The sequence below is a fragment of the Lontra canadensis genome, unplaced genomic scaffold (genome assembly GCF_010015895.1).
Source record: "Lontra canadensis isolate GAN:19392208 unplaced genomic scaffold, GSC_riverotter_1.0 scaffold49, whole genome shotgun sequence".
NCBI lineage: Eukaryota > Metazoa > Chordata > Mammalia > Carnivora > Mustelidae > Lontra > Lontra canadensis.
Genome location: NW_022631043.1, coordinates 2,931,538 through 2,954,234, shown reverse-complemented (window position 1 = coordinate 2,954,234; position 22,697 = coordinate 2,931,538). Strand labels below are relative to the sequence as shown.

At 51.2% G+C, this 22,697-nt stretch overlaps 1 protein-coding gene across 1 annotated transcript in view; it reads right to left on the bottom strand.

The window, feature by feature from the left end:
* The window catches only part of COL22A1 (collagen type XXII alpha 1 chain), a 240,256-nt gene that overhangs the window by 115,272 nt on the left and 102,287 nt on the right, over nucleotides 1-22,697 (bottom strand). Inside the window, exons 17-22 of the mRNA XM_032873482.1 lie at nucleotides 19,823-19,876; nucleotides 17,829-17,873; nucleotides 13,658-13,702; nucleotides 13,355-13,384; nucleotides 13,030-13,083; nucleotides 8,930-8,983 (exon numbers count right to left, since the gene is read on the bottom strand). Coding sequence (XP_032729373.1) covers nucleotides 8,930-8,983; nucleotides 13,030-13,083; nucleotides 13,355-13,384; nucleotides 13,658-13,702; nucleotides 17,829-17,873; nucleotides 19,823-19,876 — 282 coding nt within the window. The remainder of the gene's footprint in view (nucleotides 1-8,929; nucleotides 8,984-13,029; nucleotides 13,084-13,354; nucleotides 13,385-13,657; nucleotides 13,703-17,828; nucleotides 17,874-19,822; nucleotides 19,877-22,697) is intronic.

Genomic DNA, 22,697 nt, shown 5'->3' with positions numbered 1-22,697 from the left:
GCAAGAAGAAAAAAGCGAGGGGGGTCAGGGGGGAAGAGGCCAGAGGAAAAGAAGAAATTTGTGATCCAAGCTGTGGTTGCAAGGTGGCACCACATTTCACGGGCCACCCAGGAAGGGGCATCACCCACAGAGACATTAGGGTGACGTCTCTGATCAGCTCTAGCACTGATGTTCACAGAGCTGCCCCCAGTGTACTTCAAAGCAAGCCAGCCTTCCTTCCTTCCATCTGTGCATCTGTCCATCCATCCATCCATGTTGCCTATAATCACCGGAGCCAATCCTGCTCACAAGCCCCATCCCTTCCCTCCACTGTTCTGGACCAGTCTGTGCCTTCTACAAATTTCATTACTTGTCTATACATTTACCCTGAGTTGGCAGGCGATTTTCCTAAAGGGGGAAAGTTCTGTCCAAGGTACCTCCCTCCTCCAAAATAGCCAAAGGTTCCTCCTTATCTAAAACATGTAACATTTGGGGCGCCTGGGTGGTTCAGTCAGCTAAGCACCTGCCTTCGGCTCGAGTCATGATCCCAGGGTCCTGAGATCGAGCCCTGCATCAGGCTCCCTGCTCAGCGGGAGGCCTGCTTCTCCCTCTCCGGCCACTCCCTCCCCGCCCCCGCTCATGCTCTCCTGCTCTCTGTCCCTGTCAAATAAATAGGTAAAATCTTATAACAATAAAAGATGTAACATTTGAGCTGTTTTATTTGGAAACTGATGAACCTGTGACTCCAACACGGCTTTGGATCTCGCGTCCGGTGTGCGCGCTCCCATCCCTAAGCAACAGTCCAAGTCAGCTGCTCAGCCTTGCCCCGAACAACCCCCTTAGGACTTCTGGCCCCGGAGACTCTGCTCACAACGGCACCTCTGTCTGTGACACCCACAGTCATCTCAACCTGTCAAAATCCTACCCCAGCCCATTGCCACCTCTTCCACACAGCCCAAGCAATACCAAGAAATGTGACAAGAAAATACTGAGCACACAGAGCCCCAGGGCTGCCCAACAGCTCATGAGTTGGAATTGCCAGGGACGGGGGGCAAAGCTCTAAGTCAGCGGTTATGAAGACGGCCGCTCGCCGCAAGGAAAGGAGCTCTGCCGTGTTCCTTCCCGGACCCCTCCCCCTACAGCATTGTGAGAAAATGAGTTCAGAATCTAAGGTAGACGGGAGAGGACAAGTCACTAACCGGCTGAGTCTCATGTTCCTCATGTGGAAAATTATAATTATTGTAACTATTTGAAAAGATAGCAGTGGAAGGAATAATTCAATATTTGAGGAAATGCTTTATAAGGAATAATAAGGCATTAGGCAAATAGGACAGATCGCCGCAGGAATGAGGAGGAACAGGATGGTGGTTGATGGAGGAGATATGGTAACAGCAGGATTCTGGCTCCTCTGAGTCCCTGGAGCGGGTATGAGAGCAGGCGTCCAACAGCCCTGGTTTCCAAACTGCTACCTCCCAGCAGTGCCATATAAATTAAGTGAGGAAATGCCCACAAGGTGTTGGGCATAGGATCTAACATCAGGAAATGTGTCATAGTGATGGTTCTGGTGGCAGTGATAGTGATGGTTATGCTGATGGTGATAGTGGCAGTGGTAGGCAGGGGTGAAGGTGGTGATGGAGGTGGTGGTGATGGCAGGGGTGAAGGTGGTGATGAGGGTGGGGATGATGGGCAGGGGTGAAGGTGGTGATGGAGGTGGTGGTGATGGGCAGGGGTGAAGGTGGTGATGAGGGTGGGGATGATGGGCAGGGGTGAAGGTGGTGATGGAGGTGGGGATGATGGTAATAGGCAGGGGTGAAGGTGATGATGGGGGTGGGGTTTGTGGTGATGGGCAGGGATGAAGGTGGTGGTGGTGGTGATGGGTAGGGGTGAAGATGGTGATGGGGGTGGGGGTGATGGGCAGGGGTGAAGGCGGGAACTCTAGCAGGTGTGGATGCAGTAGCAGCAACTATGTAACCTCTGCCTTTTGGACCTGTAAGCGGCTGCGGGGATTTGAGAAGTGCTGGCCAGAGCAAATTCTGCGGCAATAAAGAACTCTTTGACTAGCAATAAGCCTATGTCTTGTCCTTTTTCTTTTCTTCTCTCTTAAATTGCTACCAGCACAATATCTGTGCTAAGTGTTTGCATTAAGTACTTGTAATTTATCATAGGGACAGATTTTTTGAGCCCTTCTGAATGCCAGGATGCTGAGCAGGACTGATATTTCCATGGCTGTCGATCTGCCCGTGGAGAAGAGGAAGCCCATGAATCCAGCAGAGCACCGACTCCTTCCCAGCCGGGACGAGTTAGCACAGCCGCGTGCAGGCCTGTCACCACTGAACGCAATGCTAGTGCAACAGATTCTAATATGTGCGGTATGGTCTTTTGCTCAGTTCCTGTTCTCCATGCCTCCAAATGTCAAAGATGATTATTTTCTACTGGTTAGAGCTGAAACCAGGTGCTCAGGGAAAGCCTAAGGTGTCCTGGCATAAACCTTGGCTCTGTGCCACGAGATGAGTCAAACAGTAGCCTGTGATCCAAATGATGCTGTTACCATCTGGTAGCGTAGGGAAAAGCAAGAAAAAAAGGCTTTGAAAACTGCAAAGTGAAACAAAGTTGACCCAAGTTGCCACTGACAGAAGACCACCCGCATTCCTCTCCTCGAATTATGAGAAACAGGCGTGGGTGGATCTGATTGCGATCCGCGCTATGAGACCCTTGGCTCCAAGGGCACTGGCCAGAGATTAAAGCAGTGCGCAACAATGCATCCGCCCAAGTAGGTGGGAGCAGGGAATACAGAGTCCTAGATCTCTCCAAGATGCCCACCACAAGGACTGCTAACGAACAGATGAGAATTCTGGTGTGCTCCTGGACGCTTACGCCCACACATTGCCTCGAAGGTCTGGAGCGAGATGGACCTGAAGGACCCAAGTTCTAATCCCTGTGCCGCTCTTTATACTCTGTGAGACATGGAGCAATTGCATTTACACCCCTAAGTCTTGGCTTCCTCATTTGCAGAATGGGAGTAGAACTGCCCAACCTCACAACCTTGCAGGAATTAGCGAGAAACAGGAGGGCAAACAGTTACCTCCCTATGTGCCCGCGATAGACCAGTCCATCATCCTGCCACTGCTTTTTCTTGCTACCTTGTATCAGTTCTACACCTGTTAGACTCTGTCTTAAAAATACGTTCTGAAAACAACAGACTCAATCAGGCACATCACGAGACACCTGGGATCACTCTGTCATTAGAAAGAGGGAGGCGCTGTATTTGGTAGTCACGTCTTCAGTTCTTGCCTCCTGACGAGAGAAGAGAATCCAGAAGGTGTTGAAAACACGATCAAAGGAACCACAGGGGTTGTCACCAGCTAGTGGGAGAGGCAGTGACAAAGGCCCGAGGGACGTGGAGATGGTCGTCTGATCTTTCTGGAACAAGAAATGTCTTACTATCCATCTCAGGGATCCCTTACCAATATGATGATCTTATGATTTAAACATTCCAAATCTGCATTCAGTTTAAATGCCTGATGACACAGAATTCTCTTAAGCAAAAAATCTCCCCTGGGTTTGTCCAGAAAAGAGGAAAGAAACCATATATGCTATTTCAGATGGAACTCAGCAGCACAAAACACACGGCAAGTGAGGCAGAAGGAAAAGTACAGATGGGACCAGTTTCTCTTCTTTATACCAGAGCATGCTCTGTGGAAGATCAGGCCGCGGGTGACCAGATGCCCCGTTCTGGGTCCCACTGGCCCCCTGGCACCCACTGAGTCAGCTGCCCAGAGAGCAGCAAGCAGGCACGATCCACTCACCCGTGCTCCCTGACTGTACCAGCGCTCTCTGCGGCATTACATACGTATGCTTGGCTTGGCTTCTACGCCTGGAGGTGCGGTTCATGTGCTTTCCATGTGTACATAAAAATGTATACATTCTGTAAGTGTGACACGCTCTTCTAGGTGCTACAGACACAAAATTAAAGAAGGTTCCCACAGACTTCCATGCTAATGAAAACAAACAAAAATAAACAAATGCCAAAATAAGAAAAAAATGTAAGTTCTCTGCAAAAATTAAAATGGGCCTTGGGTGAGCATGGCGAGCTATCTGTTTTGGGGTGACTGATTAGGGCATAGGATATTTTGGTTTTTTAAACCAACCCTGTGAATGCATTTCAGTGTCCAAATGTGTCAGTGGCCCGGAGCCAGGTGGGGTCTACTTCCAGTACATTCTGGGTTCCGATGCAACCGTAGCACCGCCCGCTTCCACCAAGTAGCCGTCCTCCCCACAACCTCTCCCAAATGCCTTGCTCAGACATGCAGGAGGAAAGGAGAGCCTCGGAAAGAGAAACAGGGTAGCACCTGCACCCCCCGTGGAAAGCAGGAAGCCCAGCCAGGAGGTGACAGCCAAGCACCCCACGCTGGGGTGCCTTGTGTGCCACAACCTTCAGGGATGGGATGGCATGGGGGTGGCGCCCAGCGCTGATCTTCCCACTTCACCATGTCATTGTGGAAAAATACCAGCTTTGTCCAAAATTAATGTGTTTACTTTGCCAGGGATTACACTGTCTGCCTGTCGCTAATCTCGAAAATAAAGGGTTGGATCGCCTTCACCAGCCCATCTATTAGTCTCAGTGTCACAGTTCCTGGGTCCTGCGGCTTGTCACTGTCTCGTGTCTTCCCTCTTCCAGCCTGAGTGTGTGCCGTGACACGAGGGAGTGATGTTTCAGCTGAGGCCGATGGGGAGGAAATGACAGGTCACCGCGCGGGAAGGAGAGAGAGCTAATTTTCTGAGTAAGTCATTCTGTCTCGGCTTTTCCTGACTCAGCCAGAGGTTGACAGAACAGGAAGCAGCTGTCGAGCCCACACCAACATCAGGACTGGTCTCTGCAGCGTGTGTGCCCACAGGGGCAGCCACTGGCCTGGAAGCCACCACAGGAGGCAACACAGCCTGAGTCAGAAACTCACAGAGGAAGACTGGAGGGCCAGGGGTCCCCGGACACACACACACACACACACACACACACACACACACAGTCGCCAGCCTCCATTCACTAGAGGGATCGGGACAGGGGAGGAGCCTTCCTCTGTGCTCTGAATCAGTCTCTCTTAATAGGTCACCCTGCCCATGGCTGTAGGTCACGCTGTCCATGGCCGACGGCTCAGTCTCCTGTACCAGACCCTGCGTGTCCCCACCGCGAGGCATACAAGCGGGATGGGGGGCTTGTGCAGCCCCTGCCCTTGGTCTGGGCCACCACCCTCCCTTTCTGCTCTCTGTGGCCATCTCCTCATTGGTCTTCCTCTCCTACAGTCCGTCCTCAGCACAGCAGGCAGACGGGGGTATGTTCCTGCGAGCCTCCCGCTCTGTGTCTTTTACCCCAAATCCTTCAGTGACCAGACTGCAGCCAGAAACCCAGGCAAATTCTGACCCCAAAATGCTTACATGATGAAATGTCACCAGTTTTGGTTGGGATGATGGTATTATGGTTTTATTTCTTTTGCATCTCCTTATCTTCAAGAGAGAATGGTGTGATGACATTTGGGGTCACTTCAAAGGGACCCGGGCTGGCTGGAGGTGGGCTCGGACATAAATTAAGCAAGTTGGCCAATGACTTGGTAAGCGTAGGGAGGGCTGTGGGCCGTAAGAGCATCATCCGTTGTATTATTCTTTCGACTTTTGTCTTATTTTTTTCATAATAACAGTTCTGAAACCATTCAGTAGCCCCACATTCTCCCCACAATAGAAGCCCAAATCCTCACAATGGCCCCCAGCAAGCAACAAGACGCGGCACCCAGTTCCTCTGAATGACCTCCTCCTGCCGGCCCCTGGCTGCCTCCAGCTCAGGTTTCTGCTCAAACCCCTGCCTGTGTGGCCTCAGCCTGGGTCTTAGCTGCGTCTTCCAGCCAGCACACGCCCCCTCGGCTACTGGCCTGGCCAGCTCCCCACCTCCTGAGAGCCTGCCCAAACTGACCTTCTCCTGAGCCCTTCCTGCAGTAGGCAGGTGCTGAGGTGACGTGTCTCTTCCCCTGCCCGCCTGGAGGTAAACAGCAGCGAGCAGGGATCCCCTCCCTGAGGGGTCCCACTCACCCACAGCCAGCACCGAGCAGGCGCCCTGGAAACACCTGCTGAGCAGATGAATGTGTGGCGGGGAGGAAAAGGGAGAAGGGGGAGGCAGGGATGGGACAGGGCTGGTGGAAGGAGAAGGAAGAGGCTGTGGTGCGGGATCCCCAGCAGGACGGATGCTGGCAGAGCTTGAATTAGAGACGCCATATCCATGGCCCCGTCCCTCGTACTGGTGCATCCCCGAGCTGGAGGATGGGGAGTGAAGATAAAAGCTGAAACCAGGAGTAAGTGTCCAGAGGGGGGGGTGTCCTCTCCAGGGGGCACTTCCTGAGTCTGCCTGACCCCCTCCTGTGTGCCCATCGATTCCTGCTCAATTCACTGGCTCCTGCAAGGCCAGCTCAGACACCCGTTCCCTGTCCCCAGTGCCCACTCCGTCCCAGCACCCTCCTCTCCCTGCTCAGCACTGCAGTGTCCCCACCAAGGCATTAGGGTTAGCCCTCCATGTTTCTCTAGTCCCTCCGGCTGTGAGCTCCTGGCGGTTGAGACAGTAATCTCTTCAGACGTTCCCAAAGCATTTAACTGAGTGTTTGTGCTCGTAAGAGTGCGACACGAGCTTTGTGGACAGACGCATGGGAGGATTGAAGAAGTCAGGCTTTAGAGAGACACAGGCCTGGGTATCCCTCACTGAGAGGTGGCCGGTGGCCGTGTTATCAGAGGCGGCCCTTCCTCTCTGCAAAGGGGCAGGACAAACATTTCCCTTGGACTGCTGAGGTCTGCCACGTGGAGCTCAGCACCACAACACGTACCCCTCCTCTCCCCCTGGTTCCTTCTCTGCATTCCCTTGTTATGGCCCTCAAATCTCCATTCCTAGTGTACCCATCCAACTCCTAGGACCCCTGGCCAGCGTGGAGGTCGGAACACGGGTGGCTGGTATTACTCTGAAAGTGTTTCTGGAGATGACAACAGCCATCCTGGGGAACACACCCTGGGATGCCCAGAAGTCATGGCCGAGGATGCATGGGCCTCAACAAGCAAGCTCCAAACAAGAGGTGTCCTCTCCCCTTTTTAATAAGACTCAGTCAGGTAGAATTGTAGTTAAAAAAAAAAAAAGTTTGCAGTCATCTTTGTATCAAGAGTTCCACTCAGCATCTAATTCCATGTTAGGAAAAGTAATGTTTGCAGCAGCTCAACACAAGATGGATTCAGGTTCACCTAAGCATCAATTACATAATGTCATGGATTGCTGTTTTCTCTTAGAAGACCGTGCGTGAGCACATTGGGAGGCTGGCAGTCACGGCAGCTGCCACATCTTGCTGCCCACCAAGGATACAGACCCACCCTGAGCACATTTTCTCCCCAAAACCAGGCCGGTGGTGAAGCCTTCCCATTGCAACAGAGCAAACGTGCTCAGAGAGGCTAGGTGACGTGAAGGGTCACACAGCTGCTCAGAAGTAGGGCCAAGTTTCCAACCCTGGAGCACTGCTGCAAAGCCCAAGGTCCTTGCATTATACAGAGAAGGCAACCTGGCTTCGACCAGGTGACTGAAGCCAGGTCTGGTGATGCTGGATGGGACATGGCACACACAAGTCCTTTCCAGTGGGGTAAGTGACTTCCCGCCCTCCCACCTAACCTCTCCACCATGACCCCTTTCCACACCTCAGCTAGCCTTCCACGTAAGTTCTTCTTAGACTCTTCAGGGTTTAAGACAGTTGTGGAGTGCCAAAGTGTTTGAAAACCAAGGAAGGAAGTTCACTGGGGGGCTTAGACCACGTGGGAGTCTGTTGGGTCATAAGCAGGTCAATCAGTTTCAGAATTGAGGATGTAAAATGTGATCAGAGTGTGGGTCCAGCCCCCTAACACACAGCAAAGCCAGGACACTTCTATAATTCTGTCTACTTCGCTGAGCTGGAGACTCTCTGGGCTAGAAAGGCCACAGATGGGGTTGCAGAGCCTTTGCCAGATGCAAGACCCCCATTTCCACCCATCTGTCGGCGGTCACCTGGCCTCCAACCGAACACCTCGGGGGGCAATGACCACCCTGTGTCCAGGGGCTGCCCACCCCATCTTGGGCCGCTGTGCCCCCTCAGACAGTCTCTATGTGAATCAGTAAGAGACACTACAAGCTCAAGCACTAGAGGTCAACAAGCATTGACCTGAGTCCCTACTTTGTGCCGGGCACCATGCTAGGAACTGGGGAGTCACAGAGTTGGGGATCAGGCTCAGTAACCATGGGGCCCCTGAAGAGGGCACCCAACCCAAGTGTACACCTCCATCCCCGTCTTAAACCACAGGACACTGTCAGGAGCTGTGCTTACTAGTGAATAAGACCCATAAGGTATGTACAATCTTGGTTAAAAGAAAAAAAAAAGACAGGTGCTTAATTAAATTACATTAGATTAAGTTAAATTAAGTGGAATACCATGAGATATTATGATATTCAATAATGATACGGATGTTTCATAGTAGCTAAGAGCCTTATGGCAGCTCTCTATCCTTTCCCTCGTCCTTATTTTTAATTCCTCCCTGGAGACTGAGCTCAAATACCACCTCTGTCAAGAAGTTCTGGCTGCCTTGCAGACTGGGTGAGCGGCCCCTTCTCTCTGTTCTTGAAACACTGGGCTTCCTTCTGCCAGAGCTCTGAGCACATAAGGCTAAGGGGTTCCATATACATGACTCACGGCATCCAACGGCCTCATCTCCATGTTCCCAGAACCCAGTTCCAGGCTGAATCAGAGTGGACTCCCCACCATGTTTGCTGAACTAAATCTAACCCTTCAATCGGCTTCCAATATTCATCTCAAGCCCATGAGGCTGGCACCATGTCCTCTGTCTGAGCTACTGAATTGGGGGTCTCGGCGTGGGAGAGCTGGTGATCTCAAGGGAAAGACACGTTACTCACCCGGAGACCTTGCAAACCAGGAGGTCCGTCCTGGCCTTCGGGACCCATCAGACCCTTTAGGAGCAGAAAGGAAAAAAAAAAAAACAAAAAGGAATCAATGGTCAACACAGAGTTCAACACCACAAGTTGTACTCTGCCTTCTCCCTCTCATTGGATAGGAAAATACCATCCCGTTTCAGTGGGGACGGTGGGAAATCAAGAGAGAAAAGGTCCTATCCTGGCAAATCTAACATTTTTTTTTTAAATACGTGCATCTATATGGACTAATTATGTTTAGCAGCCAAGAGGTAGGCAACATCTTTCACACTTTAAAGATGAACACGTTGGGGGTCAAAAGCCTTGCATTAGTGCGTCGCATAAAGCACGCATGGGAGAAGTTTCTGGAACCCAAGTGTCTTCAGCTATAAGCTCAGCGCCATTGTCCCTGTATGTTGCTGGCTCAGCAAGGACTAGCTTGTGTTATGAGACTTCATCAACAGTGCTATGCAATATAGGGTCATCCGGACAAATAACAAATTGTCTAAGATCAATTTCAATTAAGCAAGGAACACTGGCACAGGAAGGGGTCCTACTGACCTGGTAATTCAAGTCATACCTCCCAAGACCCCTCACTCCTCCCCCCACACACATATCTGCTGCACGACCTCCCCCAAGTTCCTTGGTGTCTGTGAACCCCAGATGTCTCATCTCTGAGATGAGGACGATAAGCCTACCTACTGAGTGGCTATGGGGACCACAGGGGGGAAGGAAACAAGAGCCCAGATAGAGCAACCCCCCAGACTGCCTGACCGGACCCTGATTTGCACCACGTTATGGCAGCTCAAGGAGGAAGGCAGGCAATGGGAATGGGTGAATGTGGCCCTCAGCTGTGATGCGATCATCAACTTCCTGGGTGAATTCTGGCCAGAAGCTTTCCCCGCGGCACTTCCATTTCTTTGATAAATATTATCATGCAAGGAGCTACTTCTGTCTAGCACTGCATGACTATGAAGTAACCGGACTGTATTTAGATCCAAATTCTTTTCTCTTAAAAACACCGTGGAAACACACACAGGAATGGAAAACCCGCAGAAACTACAGACCTAAATCTCCTTTCCTCACAAGGATTACCCCGTTGAGCTCAGGGCACACGGGGAGGAAAACCTTGCACGAGTGAGGGAAAGTTCCTTGAGCATCAGCAGACACCTCAATTTGATCTGTGCAGCCTGCCCTGCTTTATTACACTCCACCAGACATTGATGAAATGGCCAGAGCCTGTCTCATCTCGGGGGACGGATGAAAGCCACGAGCCTCCTGGACTGCTCCCACATTTGGATGCAGAACGCTGCATGCGGTTTTCCATTTAGAGAAGGGGAAACATTTTCCTCTCTCTGGGACTGCTGAACACAAACTCCAAAATTTTCCACTCTCCCCAGAAGTCACTGAAGCCAACTTCTCCGTTTGATTCAATCCAATGAATATTTAGGGAGCAACAGCTCTGCAGAAGGCCCCGGGCCAGGAGCTGCTGGGGATTCAAAACAGACAGACACGGTAACCGATCCAGGTACGGGGCTTAACAGGGCCTCCCCGAGCCCCGCTTCGCACACTAGCTTGTGTGGCCCACACAGTGCAGTCACACGCGTGATGGTGATGACTACGGTGATGACAGTCTCTGGGTAGGAACGAAGCACAGGAGGGTCAGAGAGGAAGAGTCATGTCAGCAGAGACACAGAGCTACTCGGTGGGGGAACAGGGTCATGAGATCAGGATGTGGCGGCTGAATCGAAGGTGCCGTCCTTCTGCGTCCATGCTGCTCCTTGTGAGCTCATGCTGCGGTCCGCCCCCTGCCAGGCCCCTCTTGCTGTGGTGGGGCACCGCTCCATAAGCTTGCACTATCCGCACCCTGAGATAAACTGCCCATTTAGACAGGGCAGAGACATTGGTCCTGGACTTCAGAATCGTCCAGTCCTGATCTCTCCTCACAGGTCGCCCTTCTCACCAGTCTTGGGGTGGGCTCTTGTGTTTCTGAGCTCCCTGCTAGCGAATTCCACCACCCACCCAGGTACTGCTCCGAGCCCTGTGCCCTGTTTTAGGGAGAGCAGCTAGCATAGAGGATGGAGTCAAGACATCGGACAGCTCCATCCTGGGCTTCGAGGCTGATTTGCACGTGCTTGCACCTGCTGAAGGTTCCGGACCGTACGTCCTTGTCCCATGCGATGACGGACCACAGGAACGAGACACGCAAAGAATGTCATTAATCATCTAAAGCCTGCAGTGCTTACTCATGGTTCTTCCTTCCTGTCTCTTTCATTCAACCAGGGGATCAGCCGTGTACTTTCATCTCTCCACCTCCAGCATTATTATTTGCTCACAAATGTTTAAGGTTTCTTCCCTCTGTCCCCCCCCCCACATTCATCATAAGAAAAGCCGCATAACGGGGAGGATCCAGACTGAGAGGTTAAGAAGGTTGCCTCAGGGTCAAGCAGGGCTGGGCTCTGCCAGGTTCTTATTTCTTCATGGGGGCCATGGAGGAGACAATTCTCTTGTACATATTTCAGGGGGGGTACTGCTGCATTGTGCACTCACAATGTCACTGTCAAGCCAGTCAGACCCATCTGGGTTCAAAGGTCAAGTTCGCTTCTTAAAAGCTGTGGGACTGCACAGTTCACTCAGTATTTCTGCATCAAGGTCTTCATCAGCAAAACAGAAAGAACGCCTTCACCCTCGCAGATCTAACATGTGTATGTTTGCACATACAAACATACTAGAGTATAGGGGCGCCTGGATGGCTCAGTTGGCTGAGTGTCTGACTCTGGGTTTTGGCTCTGGTCATGATCTCTGGTTCATGAGCTCAAGCGCCACATTGGGTTCTGTGCTCGGTGGAGAGCTTGCCCGAGATTGTCTCTCTCCCTCTGCCCCTTCCCCTTGGCACACGTGCACGCCCTCTCACTCCAAAGTAAATAAACAGATCTTGTGTATACACACCATAGTACAGACTCGCAGCACTTGGCACTTACAGATCTGAAATGCACGTAGGCACTGACATCCAAGCATGGGCGCACACGGTACGACCTGCCTTTCCTACTGTAAATCTCCCAACAGTTATCATAATGGTGAGGAGCTCTGGAAACCAAAGCTTGGGAGATGAAGCAAGACATCCAAGGTTACAGAAACAGAAGGTAGCTCTTCTGACCTGAACTTTTTGGTATGAAATTGCTCTAATTATACTGGGCTTAAACATTTGCGAGATTTCTTCTGGTTTTACCCCCCAAAGACCATACACACTTCTCTTAATAGCCATAGGATCCATTGGCTTCCTATAAATTTGATTTATGGACATTTCAAAATAAGAGTGGTCTTATTTCCTTTGATAAAATACAGTCACTTAAAAGGGGGAGCATGTTGCCAGGAAGAGCTGGTGAAATCACTGTCCTGTGGAATTGACTGTATGCTCATTAATTATCCTTAGTATCTGAACTCCATCACAGAATGGTCAGAGTCCCTTTGAATGTCCTCTTCCCAAATGATTATTTCTATATCACTAAATTCGTTAACAGTGGAGAACGCAAAGGCTGATGCTTTCCCAGCCACAGCGGAGTCAGTTTGAATCAGAGACATGGGAGAAGCAAATATGCGTTGGAAAAGATTCACCCAGCACTGCGACGTCCCATCCTCTTATTCCGTTATACCTAAAAGGAAACTAAGGGGTGCCAGGCTGGCTTAGTTGGTAGAGTGTGCAACTCTTGATCTCGGGATTATGAGTTCAAGCCCCACGCTGGGACTGGAGTCTACTTAAAACAAAAGAAAAAAAAAAAACAAAAAGAAACCTAGAACACTAGACTGCCTACCAGAAACCCCACTCATGGCCTGTTTAGGACCGAGGGCTGCAAAGGTGGGCTTGCTGGGTTTCAGGTCCTGCTCCACACTTGGGGACTGCCTAATGGAAATATCACTTGTCAGGCTTCATTCAGCTTGCTCTCGTGCACAATGCTGACACCAGCACCTACGACCCAGGGGGACAGGACCAGCTTCTGCAATTCCACAGAGCTCAGTGGGAGAAACCACTGTTTTCCAGACCCAGAGGTGCTCCAAGTACATCCTGGATTGGTAGCGTGACTTACCGGAGCTCCTGGTGGCCCAGGTAGGCCCTGGTGACCCCGTGGTCCTGGAGCTCCCTGGAAACAGAAGCCAAAGATGCATTAGCCATGGCTCCCCCTTCCCCATGACTCATGACCCTTTGCTGACTCAGAGTCTACCTTCAGAGTTCCCAAAAAGGACCCAGAGATATAGGAGGGGGAATCTGCATTCCTGATGGAAAATAAAATTGACCCATGTCTGGAAGGTTCTATCTGAGCTCTACAAGCAGCTGTGACCCCGTGGCTGTGGCCTTTCTAACCCTGCTCCCACCCCAAGCCCCATGTGGGGAGGACCCGCATTCCCCCTTACCTGCTCGCCCTTCAGGCCCTCTCTCTGCACCTGCGGGACAAATGGTGGGTCAGCAAAGGTGGTGGTGTTTCCTCCATAGTCATTCCCATCTCCTCCATTGGGTGTGTTCACACAGAATGCTGTAATGCAGCAATTCCTGACTTTTCTCTGATTTCACCCCACCTTTAGCGTTGAAAGCCTGTATCCAACTCATGGGGTCACAAGAGTACCCCCTCATTTTCAGAGGCAAGGACTCTTGCAAATACGCAATCCCATCAGCCCAGGAGCCTGCGGCCCCTCCCCCAGGAAGGCCCGCACACTCACCACTGAGCCAGGTAGGCCGGGAGGTCCCGCCGGCCCCACGTCACCCTGCGCAGAAATGACAAACATTTCATCGGCGTGCTTCCCGCCCCTTTCCTCTGCTGGTGCCCGCCCGTCCGTGGCCCCTGCTTATCCACGCAAGCCCTTGGGACCACCTCCTCCTCCGTGCTCCACCTCCCATGGCCACCAGGTTGGCTCTACTTCCACCTGGTGACAGATTTTCTCTGATTCTCTGTGTCAGGATCACAGGGGCACTGTTTTCTCTTTTGTGCTGGGTCAGGGCTAGATCTGGTGGGGCTGTCACAGCCGTTTCCTGCTCGAGAGCAGCTCCTGGTCCTCTATTCCGTGAGCACCTACTGCCCCAGGCACCGCAACAGACCCGGCCACGGGGGGGGGGGGGGGGTCATTCCCCCTGACAGTGCATCCTTTGTGCCAAGTCCCTGGCCCAGCACGAAGTCAGCATTCAGCGATTATCAAGTAAGTCACACAGATGCTGGGATCACTCCCATCCATCTTAACTAAGTCATGACATACAAAAGACTTGTTTTGTGTCCCGGTCACCTGGCCCATGACGGCTGTGGGTGCATCAGATTTCCATGGTGTGAGGTTCATCTTGGTTCTAATGGGGCATCTCTGTTGACGGCACAATTGGAAACTTCATTGGTCTCACTCTTGCATACCTAAACCATACCTAAACCAGGGCACGACATGCAGCCGATGTCCCTACACACAGCTTGGGGACACCACTTTTCATTTTCTCTCGAGGTTAGCTCAGGGGGCATGGGGAAGCATGAGAAGATGAGCACTGAATAAGCTGGCAAAGAATGACAGAGTCACTGGAGAAAGACGAAAGCATCTCTTAAATCCCAATGCAGAGGTGTGAGAATGAGTGGTTCTAGGCACGGATATTGTCCTGTGTTACATTCGAGGTCCTGGTCTATAGACAGACCAGGATTTCCCTGACACTGAACCACCCCATGGTCCCCACTGGCTGCCCAAGACTCAGAAAAACATCTCTGTTCACTTAGCATCAGGCATCTTCCTAAGATCACAACTAAATGTTCTTTTAATAGACTTTATCTTAGAGCAGTTTTGGCTGCGTGTCAAAAGGGAGGGGAAGGGACAGTCACTGAGTGTCAACCTTCCTCTTTCTCCCTCCCTCTTTGTCTCGCACATACAGTAACACGTTTTGCCTCAGAACCATCTTTCCATTCTAGTTTTTTTCTCTCCATGGCACCATTCCCCATCCCCGCACATGCACGCAAACACACACACTCTCACACAGGGCAATTTTTACCATTGTGTATCCTCTCCAGGTGCTTCTGTGACATACAACATGACACTGTCCGGTCCCTCAGACCGCAGCTGGCTCATCTCCTCTCCATTTCTCCATGAACATCTCTCAGTCAATCCCTCAAGCACGATTACATTTTCCCTATGCGCCCGCAAACCTTAATATTTTGCTAATACGATTGTTAGAAGCTGTTCTGAGCTCTACTGTAATTTCTGTGTGGCTATCTTAGTTTATATCATATAAACAGATAGGAAAGGGAGATACTTAGTCATAGGTGGGTGCATCATGACTCTGTTGGGGTTCATGACCGCATCCCCTTTCTTTTATTTCCACTATGCCTCACGACCACATTTACTTTTGCTGCATTTATTGTTGTATAAATAAATAATGATCACCATTGTCATTACACCACTGACACGAATTTTCAATGACAGTTATGAAATTCATCAATACAGGCTTTCTCATTGACTCAGGTCATTTTACGGAACAGGAGAGCCAACGTTCTGACACGTGAAATCACTCTTAAAGAAGGCTACGAACCCATAGTCCATCCACAGTAACTGTGTGCAGGTGGGTAATAGATGTCGGAGGCTTTCCACCCACCTGGCCTTGTGCGAAGGACTTCGATTCAAGCTCCTCCCCTCCGAGCCTCTTCCCTATCTTAGAGACAAGGAGACTAAAGCCCAGGGATCCGTAATAACTTGTTCAAGGTCAAAAAGCTAGTAAGTAGTAGAACCAACCATCTGTCCTCGAGTCATTTCTTTGCCTGACGTAAGTGACGCATTTTTGTGATGGTCCTTTTAGCTGTTGTGGTAGGCCGCTTCCCAGATGGCCCCCTGTAGCCCCCGCCTCCTTGTGGGGACCTCCCACCAGGTATCAGTCCTAGGCTGTGGGACCAACAGCACACAGCAGGAGGGACGCTGCGTGGCCTCTGAGATGAGGTTACGAACATACGGTGGCTTCCATGGGGATCCCCCCCTCCAAACCTCAGGTCACTCAAGACCCTTGACCACGATGACCCACCCACATGTACACCATGTTCCTAGATCCTGGTTTCGGAGACAGCGTGAGACCTCGTGATTGTTGCTTTACCCTTCTAAGGTTCGGGAAGACTGTCACGAGTCAACACACAACAGACAGCAGCTGGGGGTCTTAGCCGGGCACGAACAGTGTCTCCCCCCGACACGGGGATCTACAGTGAGGTGCTGGGCAGGCAGGCAGATCTGCAGGTCTTGCTGCAAGGCCCCTCTGGGGACTCAAACAAGCCACCCTACTTTTCTGGGCCCCTGTTCTCTCTCTGTAAAGTGAGACCAGCTCTGTGGTCCCGACGACTCTCTCAGACTGTAAAGTAGCCGAGACTTGTCTCCCTGACGTTCACTTAGAATGCCTTGACAGCGTCCCATCGCCTGGGCATCCATGGTTTCCAGATCCTTCATGTGAATGACCCAAATACCACCATGACCCCATGACCTTGTCTTAGCGCTTCTGCTGCGCTCATCATAATAAGCACTAATTCGGCTGTTGCCCAAACTGCAGGGGCCAAAAACATCTATAAATGAGGTGGAAGGTTGGAACTCTCTCCCTCTCTCTCTCTCATTCTCTCTCTCTCTCTCACACACACACACGCACATGCCATAGCAGAAGTCACCGACATCCAAACTTCAAGGATTGTTCCCTCTTAGTGACTTGAAATAAATGACTTATTTTAGAACTTAGCATCCCCTGTCAAGGAACTGTGAGAATATATTAAAATCCTGATGCCAAGATAATATAACAATATAAATCTCAACTCTAAAAATACTTGGGAGAGAGAATAGTCCAGCTCGGAACCCAAGCCCGAGTGAGCAAGTCTGGAAGACATCCATGCCCGCCGCTGGCACCCCACGGCACCCCACGGCACCCCATGGCGACCTTCTCCGGCCTGTGGGCCTGTGTGTTCCTTTACAACTCGTACTCCGCCCGCTTCCACAGAGAGCGGGGCCGACTTCCTCTCCTCCTCTGTTCTCCAGCCTCGCTGGGGCTGGTGGGCGTCAGCAGTGACCTCCGCCTGAGCTCCCCAGAGTGACCCCAAGCCCAGGTGATGCTTCCTGGGCTGTACTTGCCTTAGTCTCCCTGGATTCCTCCTCCCCCCTCCCCGCTATTCTCAAACCTAATGCCTGATATCCTTCCTAGGGGCCTGTCGAAGAATCTGGAACTCGTGCTCTGGCCCTCCTCTTAGAACCCAGGACACACCGCACCTTCTCATTTCTCCCTGCCACCCAGAACGCTCTGGAAGGCTATTATCTTCACACACATTTTCAGAGCACTTCAGAATTTGCCAAGACTCTTCACATGGGTTTTTTTTCCACTGAGATACAGAAATTCTAAGCAGCAAATTTATTGAGTTAAGCCTTCTTGAGAGAATGTTCTAAAGGAGATGGCCAGTATGATGAGATGCAATCTTTATTCTGCTTATGAAAGATCTAGTACATTTTCAGAATTATGATTCTGGTTTAAAAAAAAACACATTTTTTAAAAAAGCGCTGCAGAGAACAGAGAAGGAGAAATGGGGGAAGAGGAGGAGAGTGTGTTTGGTATTTATTCACAGCCTGCCCTAGTCCAAGAGGCAATTTAAGTAGCAAAATATTTTAATATGTCTGGATATTACATAACAGGGATTTTTTGTTTTGTTTTGTTTTTAAATGGATTTTTATTCTTCAGAGTAGAAAAACAAAATTTAAATAAAATAACTAGAAATTTCTTGGGTGCGGAGTTTCTGCTCATCACCTCACTCTGTACTTTGTTCCCAGATCTTCAACCTGGGCCCCCTCGCTTCCCCGGGGGCCCCAGGCACCCGCCTGCCCGGAGCCCAGAGCCCTTCTTGCCCTGGACCTGGCTTACCTTCTGTCCCTGGGGTCCTGCCACGCCAGGAGGGCCAGGTCTCCCCTGGAGGAAGGAAAGGGAGGACTGTCAGTGGCAGTGAGTAGAGAAGAAAAAGGTTGGGGTCATGTAGTCCCAAAACTGTAATCTGCCTTTGCCCCAGAAGACCAGACCACACTCCAGACAGTGTTTCTTGCTGGAAAACTCTCTCTCAGTGACTCCCAAATGCCACATCCCATGGTCTGCTCTGGACTCAGCCCGTACTGTGGTACGGGGCACCTATTCTGAGGGACAAGGACTGCTTCCCAAAGAGTACAGGGGATATGTCGGGAGAGATTCCTGGCAAGAGGCAGGAAGCAGGCACTCCCAACCCACCGGGTGTCACATGGACCCCTCAGAGGGTGCTGAGGACCAGGAAGGTTCCCAGGGCCAAGGGAGAAGGGACAGGGCTGCCTGGACTCTGGGCCAGGATCAGTTCGTGCTTCAGGAAAAAACAAGGATCTGGAGGGCTGGTGTAGGAGATGCGGAAGAGGAGCCCGCCTCCTCCTCAAGGTTCCCACTGGGAAGCCTTCCACAGGGCTCCCCGTGGAAAGCCAGGTGGGGAAAGCTCCCATCGGAGGGGAAGTCAGGAGGCACCCTGAGCCACCCCACCCTGAGGGCCCTCCTGTGAGTCTCCTCCTAAGAGGAGGAAGATAGCATTCACCCCCTGGCAAAAGATTTTCTCAGGAATTCACCCTAAAGGCAAAGGTGTGCTCAGGGACACAGGCACGAGCTCTCTCCCTTCCTTTCTTCCTGTAAATAGCCATGATCAGATCAGACCCAATGTCCCTGCAGAGGGGGGGACCTCCATGAGGCTCAATGCTCCTCGGCTTCTTCACGCCCTGCCCTGCTGCGTCCACAGCCTCAGTGTGTTACTACGGGCCGGCTCTGTGCCGTGCTGTCGGTCCCCTGTGTTTTGGGCCGTCACCACATGGGGACGTCCAGGGTCAGGACTCAGCCCCAGCGCAGGGCAGCATACAATAAATATGGATACATGATCGCTTTCAGGCCACAGAACACGAAGCGGTCATCGGAGTCCCATCCCTGGTGAATCCGTAAGAAGATGGTTATATGTCTGTGCCATCAGGTTAAGCGAAGGCGCTAAGACATAAGGAGGTATCAGTCCAGTGTGTTAAGCGCCAACGTTCTGGAGTGATGGGATTATCCATGCATGTAATTTATATTAATATAATACATTGAAATTAATACACTGAAATGAATTTATATATCAAGTATAATTAATTAATATACTTCATCTAAAAGCTAGTAATATGAATGTGTGAATTGGCTAATATATTAATTTATTAAGTCATAATGACATAAGTATTTTCCTAGCTGTCTTCATGCAGATGTAGAATTTTAGGTTTTATTTAGTTTTAGCCATTTAAATATTTAGAGGCAGTTGGTTTTATGGCTCACACATGCCCATGGTTCAACATGGACGTGCATAAATATCCCCTTCTGGCTCCATCGGCCAGAGGAAACGAATGAAGAAAGCAGGTCATCAGCTCCCTGGGCATCCTCCCATAGAGAGCATGCGTCCTCGCGAGTCCCGGAGGCCAGTTCCCACACCGCTCTGTGCTTGCCCGTGCTTTCCACTCAACCACAGAGCTCACAGAACATCCCTACCGTGCCTTGGAGTCTCATTGATTTCCAAGGTTTCACGTGATTTCCCTGTAGCTCACACCCTGATGTGTCGACCAGCTCCTTACTGATGAGCTTCTAGGTTGCCTGGAATCTTTTACTCTTACAGAAGAGCCTGCAGTGAACACGTCCTTGGAACACGCACACGTCATCCACAGAATGGACTGAAAGGGGTGCGTTCTCTGAGATTCCCACACCCTGGTGTAGGTGGGGGTCTGGTCCCCAGGCCTCCTGGAGCCTCCAGCTGAGCCAGAGATCAAGGCAATCAGGCCCCTGTGTCAGGCTCCTGTCCTCTAGTAAACCCGAGCCCACCAGACCCAATGCCCCCTCACCTGCTCTCCTGTCTCCCCACGCTTCCCAGGGAATCCATCCAGGCCTCGCTCCCCCTGGCAAGAGAAAGGCAATGAAGACATGAGAACAAAGGGGCATCTTTGCAGTCAGTGCCAGGATATGCAAAGGCCCATAGTGTCCGACTGTGCTAACCTTTACTATCTGGCCTACTGGATACCAGAGAGCCACACACACACACACACACACACCAGCCTAGAATTTATGTACTGTGGATCAACGCACATACCTCAAAGGTCAGAGAAACTAGATTCCTAAATCTCCTTTTCCTTTCCCAAATCAGTGACCGAGGCCAGGCCACGTAGCCTCTCTGGACCACGCCACCTCTTCATCTCACGGGGTCAAACAAGGTAATGGACTCGTGGGGTTTGTAATGCTGTTCATAAAACCACGAGCACATTTCCTCATCGTCCGTTCATCCACTGGATACGCGTGAGTATCCGCTGCATTCCCAGTGCTTGGAATGTAAAGCTCATTGCCGGCTAACGGTAAGCCACCATCCACACATCCCACCGATGCCCGCCCACCCATCTGTTTGTGCTCAGAGCTGGGCTTGTCTCTCTCAGCTCTGTGATCCTGGACAGGTCACTTCACCTCCGAGCCTGTTTGTGTAACCATCCATCATGCGGATGATGATAATCCCTTTCTGGGGAACACCTGGCGCTAAGGAATGCGATACCCTATCTGCAACACCTGCTTGTGATGGGCAGGGAGCAGGGGCCGCCATCTTTCTCCCAGCCCAGCACTGTTTTCTCAAGCCGAAGTCCCTAGAGGTCAGTGTGGTCCTCTCCTGGCCAGTGTCCTTGTATGCTGTCCCCAGCTGTCTTCTTCCCACTGGGCCCTAAGAACTTGGCTGGTGGAGAAAGGTGACTCCCGCAGGTGGGCCCATGCTACTATGAACGGTCTATTGCGTGCCACTCCATCAGCCCCGGCTTCCTTCTCTGAGTCCCCCAAGCACAGCCTCTTCTTGTTTCTACGTCGGGTCCCACTGTTCCCTCTGCTGGGCTTCTCAGCACCCTTTGGGGCTCACGCCAACTTCCTCTCTTTGGCTCTTTAATCCACATCAGAGGCCCATCCTTCTCCAAGATGTCTCCTCTTGTTTCCCTCACTCCTGTTCATTCGATTTGCATCTGATCTGTGTCACCAACCTTCTGGCTCACTTGAGGACGTGAGGTGTGTTCACTCTTCCCCTGGGGGTGCCCCGGTGCCCAGCCCAGAGACACAGTGTGGCCCGAGCTGACCTTTACTAAGTGACCAGACGGCTGCCCATGAAAGTCAGTTTGACTCCGTTTCTCCCTAACTTTATCTTTTAGGTTGGTCTTTCTTTACCTTTTTTTTTTTTAAAGGTTGGTGTGTCTTTTAGGATGTTGTTTTTCTTTGAATGATTGAAGACTCTTGGTCTTCTGTTCATTTTCCTGTGCTGGTCTCACGTGCCTGCTTGTGGGTGCTGACCCACTTCACGGGAGACCATGGCCAGGGACCACGGGGCCAGGTGGACTCCTGATGGGTGGGAGCATCCGTTTTTCTCTTGGTCTGGAGGCTTCTATTCCTTCTGGGAGGTGCTGGCCCCTTGTTCTCTCTCTCACTCTGGGGGCACACACCAATGCTTCCCACTGGCCAGTTCAAGCAGAGGTCAGCCCCCCAGTTCAGCTGCTCCAAGCAAGCCCCATTAACCACAGACAGCCGACCCAGGCCCCTGCTGCCCACAGCCGTGGATAGGAACCTGGGGCTCCTTCTAGCATCTCCCGGCTCCACTGTTTGTCCTTTCCTTCCTACATCTATGTACACTCATGAATACATGCCTTCTGCCATTCAGAAATTATTTCAAAAATTCTAGAACAATGATGGCCACGTTTCTGTTTTTTTAATAACTCTCCAAAACCGTCTTTTCATTACATGAGTTTTGGGTGAATAGAAAGGATATTTCTCTGCATTTTTTCTCTCTGCCAACCAATTCCACATCTGTTAGCAACATTCTCTTCCTCCACACACACCATGAGCCTAGCAGGGTGGAGGGCTAACAGCAGATGGGGAAACGGAGGCCAGATGGAAAGCCACTCAACCCCAGTGGGACATGCTCGCACAGGCACCAGAACCCGGGTGTCTGGACCCTTCTTCCTCTATTTCTATTACCCATAGGGCCTGTGGGTCTCTTTCTTTGAGCTGGCAAGGTCTAGGAACCCATGGAATCTGATGCCTTCCCTTTATAGGTGAGGAACCCGACCTTAAGGATATATCTAGACCAGGGTCACAGAGAACCTTTGTGATGGGGGCAGCATTTTGATTGAAGACAAGAACACTTGACATCCCTGAACTTTCCTTAGAGAGAGTCAGCCCACTACACATCACTCCTGAAAAGCGCATTTCCCCAGGATTCAGCAAAAAAAAAAAAAAAAAAAAAAAAAAGAGAGAGAGAGAAAGAGAGAGACAGAGAGAATCATGTTGACTATGTACAACTTCACAAGGTCTACCTCAAAGGAGAGGCTCTACCTGCTGCCCAAGCCCCATTTCTTACACCCTTGCATCTGCTGATCAAGACCTGTGAGGCCCAGAAGCAAGAGGACTCCCAAAGGACAGCTGCAGGTGCACAGCCAGCATTAGCCACCTGTGTTCCTGGCCAGCAGGCAGAGAGTGGGGCCAGCTGGGACACAGCTGGAGTGCCGACAGATGTGTGTGATCCCCGGCATGGAGGGGTGGTGTGGGAGGCAGAGAATCCCTAGCACAGGGTGGGTGAGGGGAAAGAGAAGCTGAGGAGAGCAGAGACAGAGGCAGGGAGACAGACGTTACGTCTACAGAGCAAGGTCTCTCACTGAAGTGTCTACGGACGCCCACCTTGGGCATGAGGTGGGTCGAAGCAAA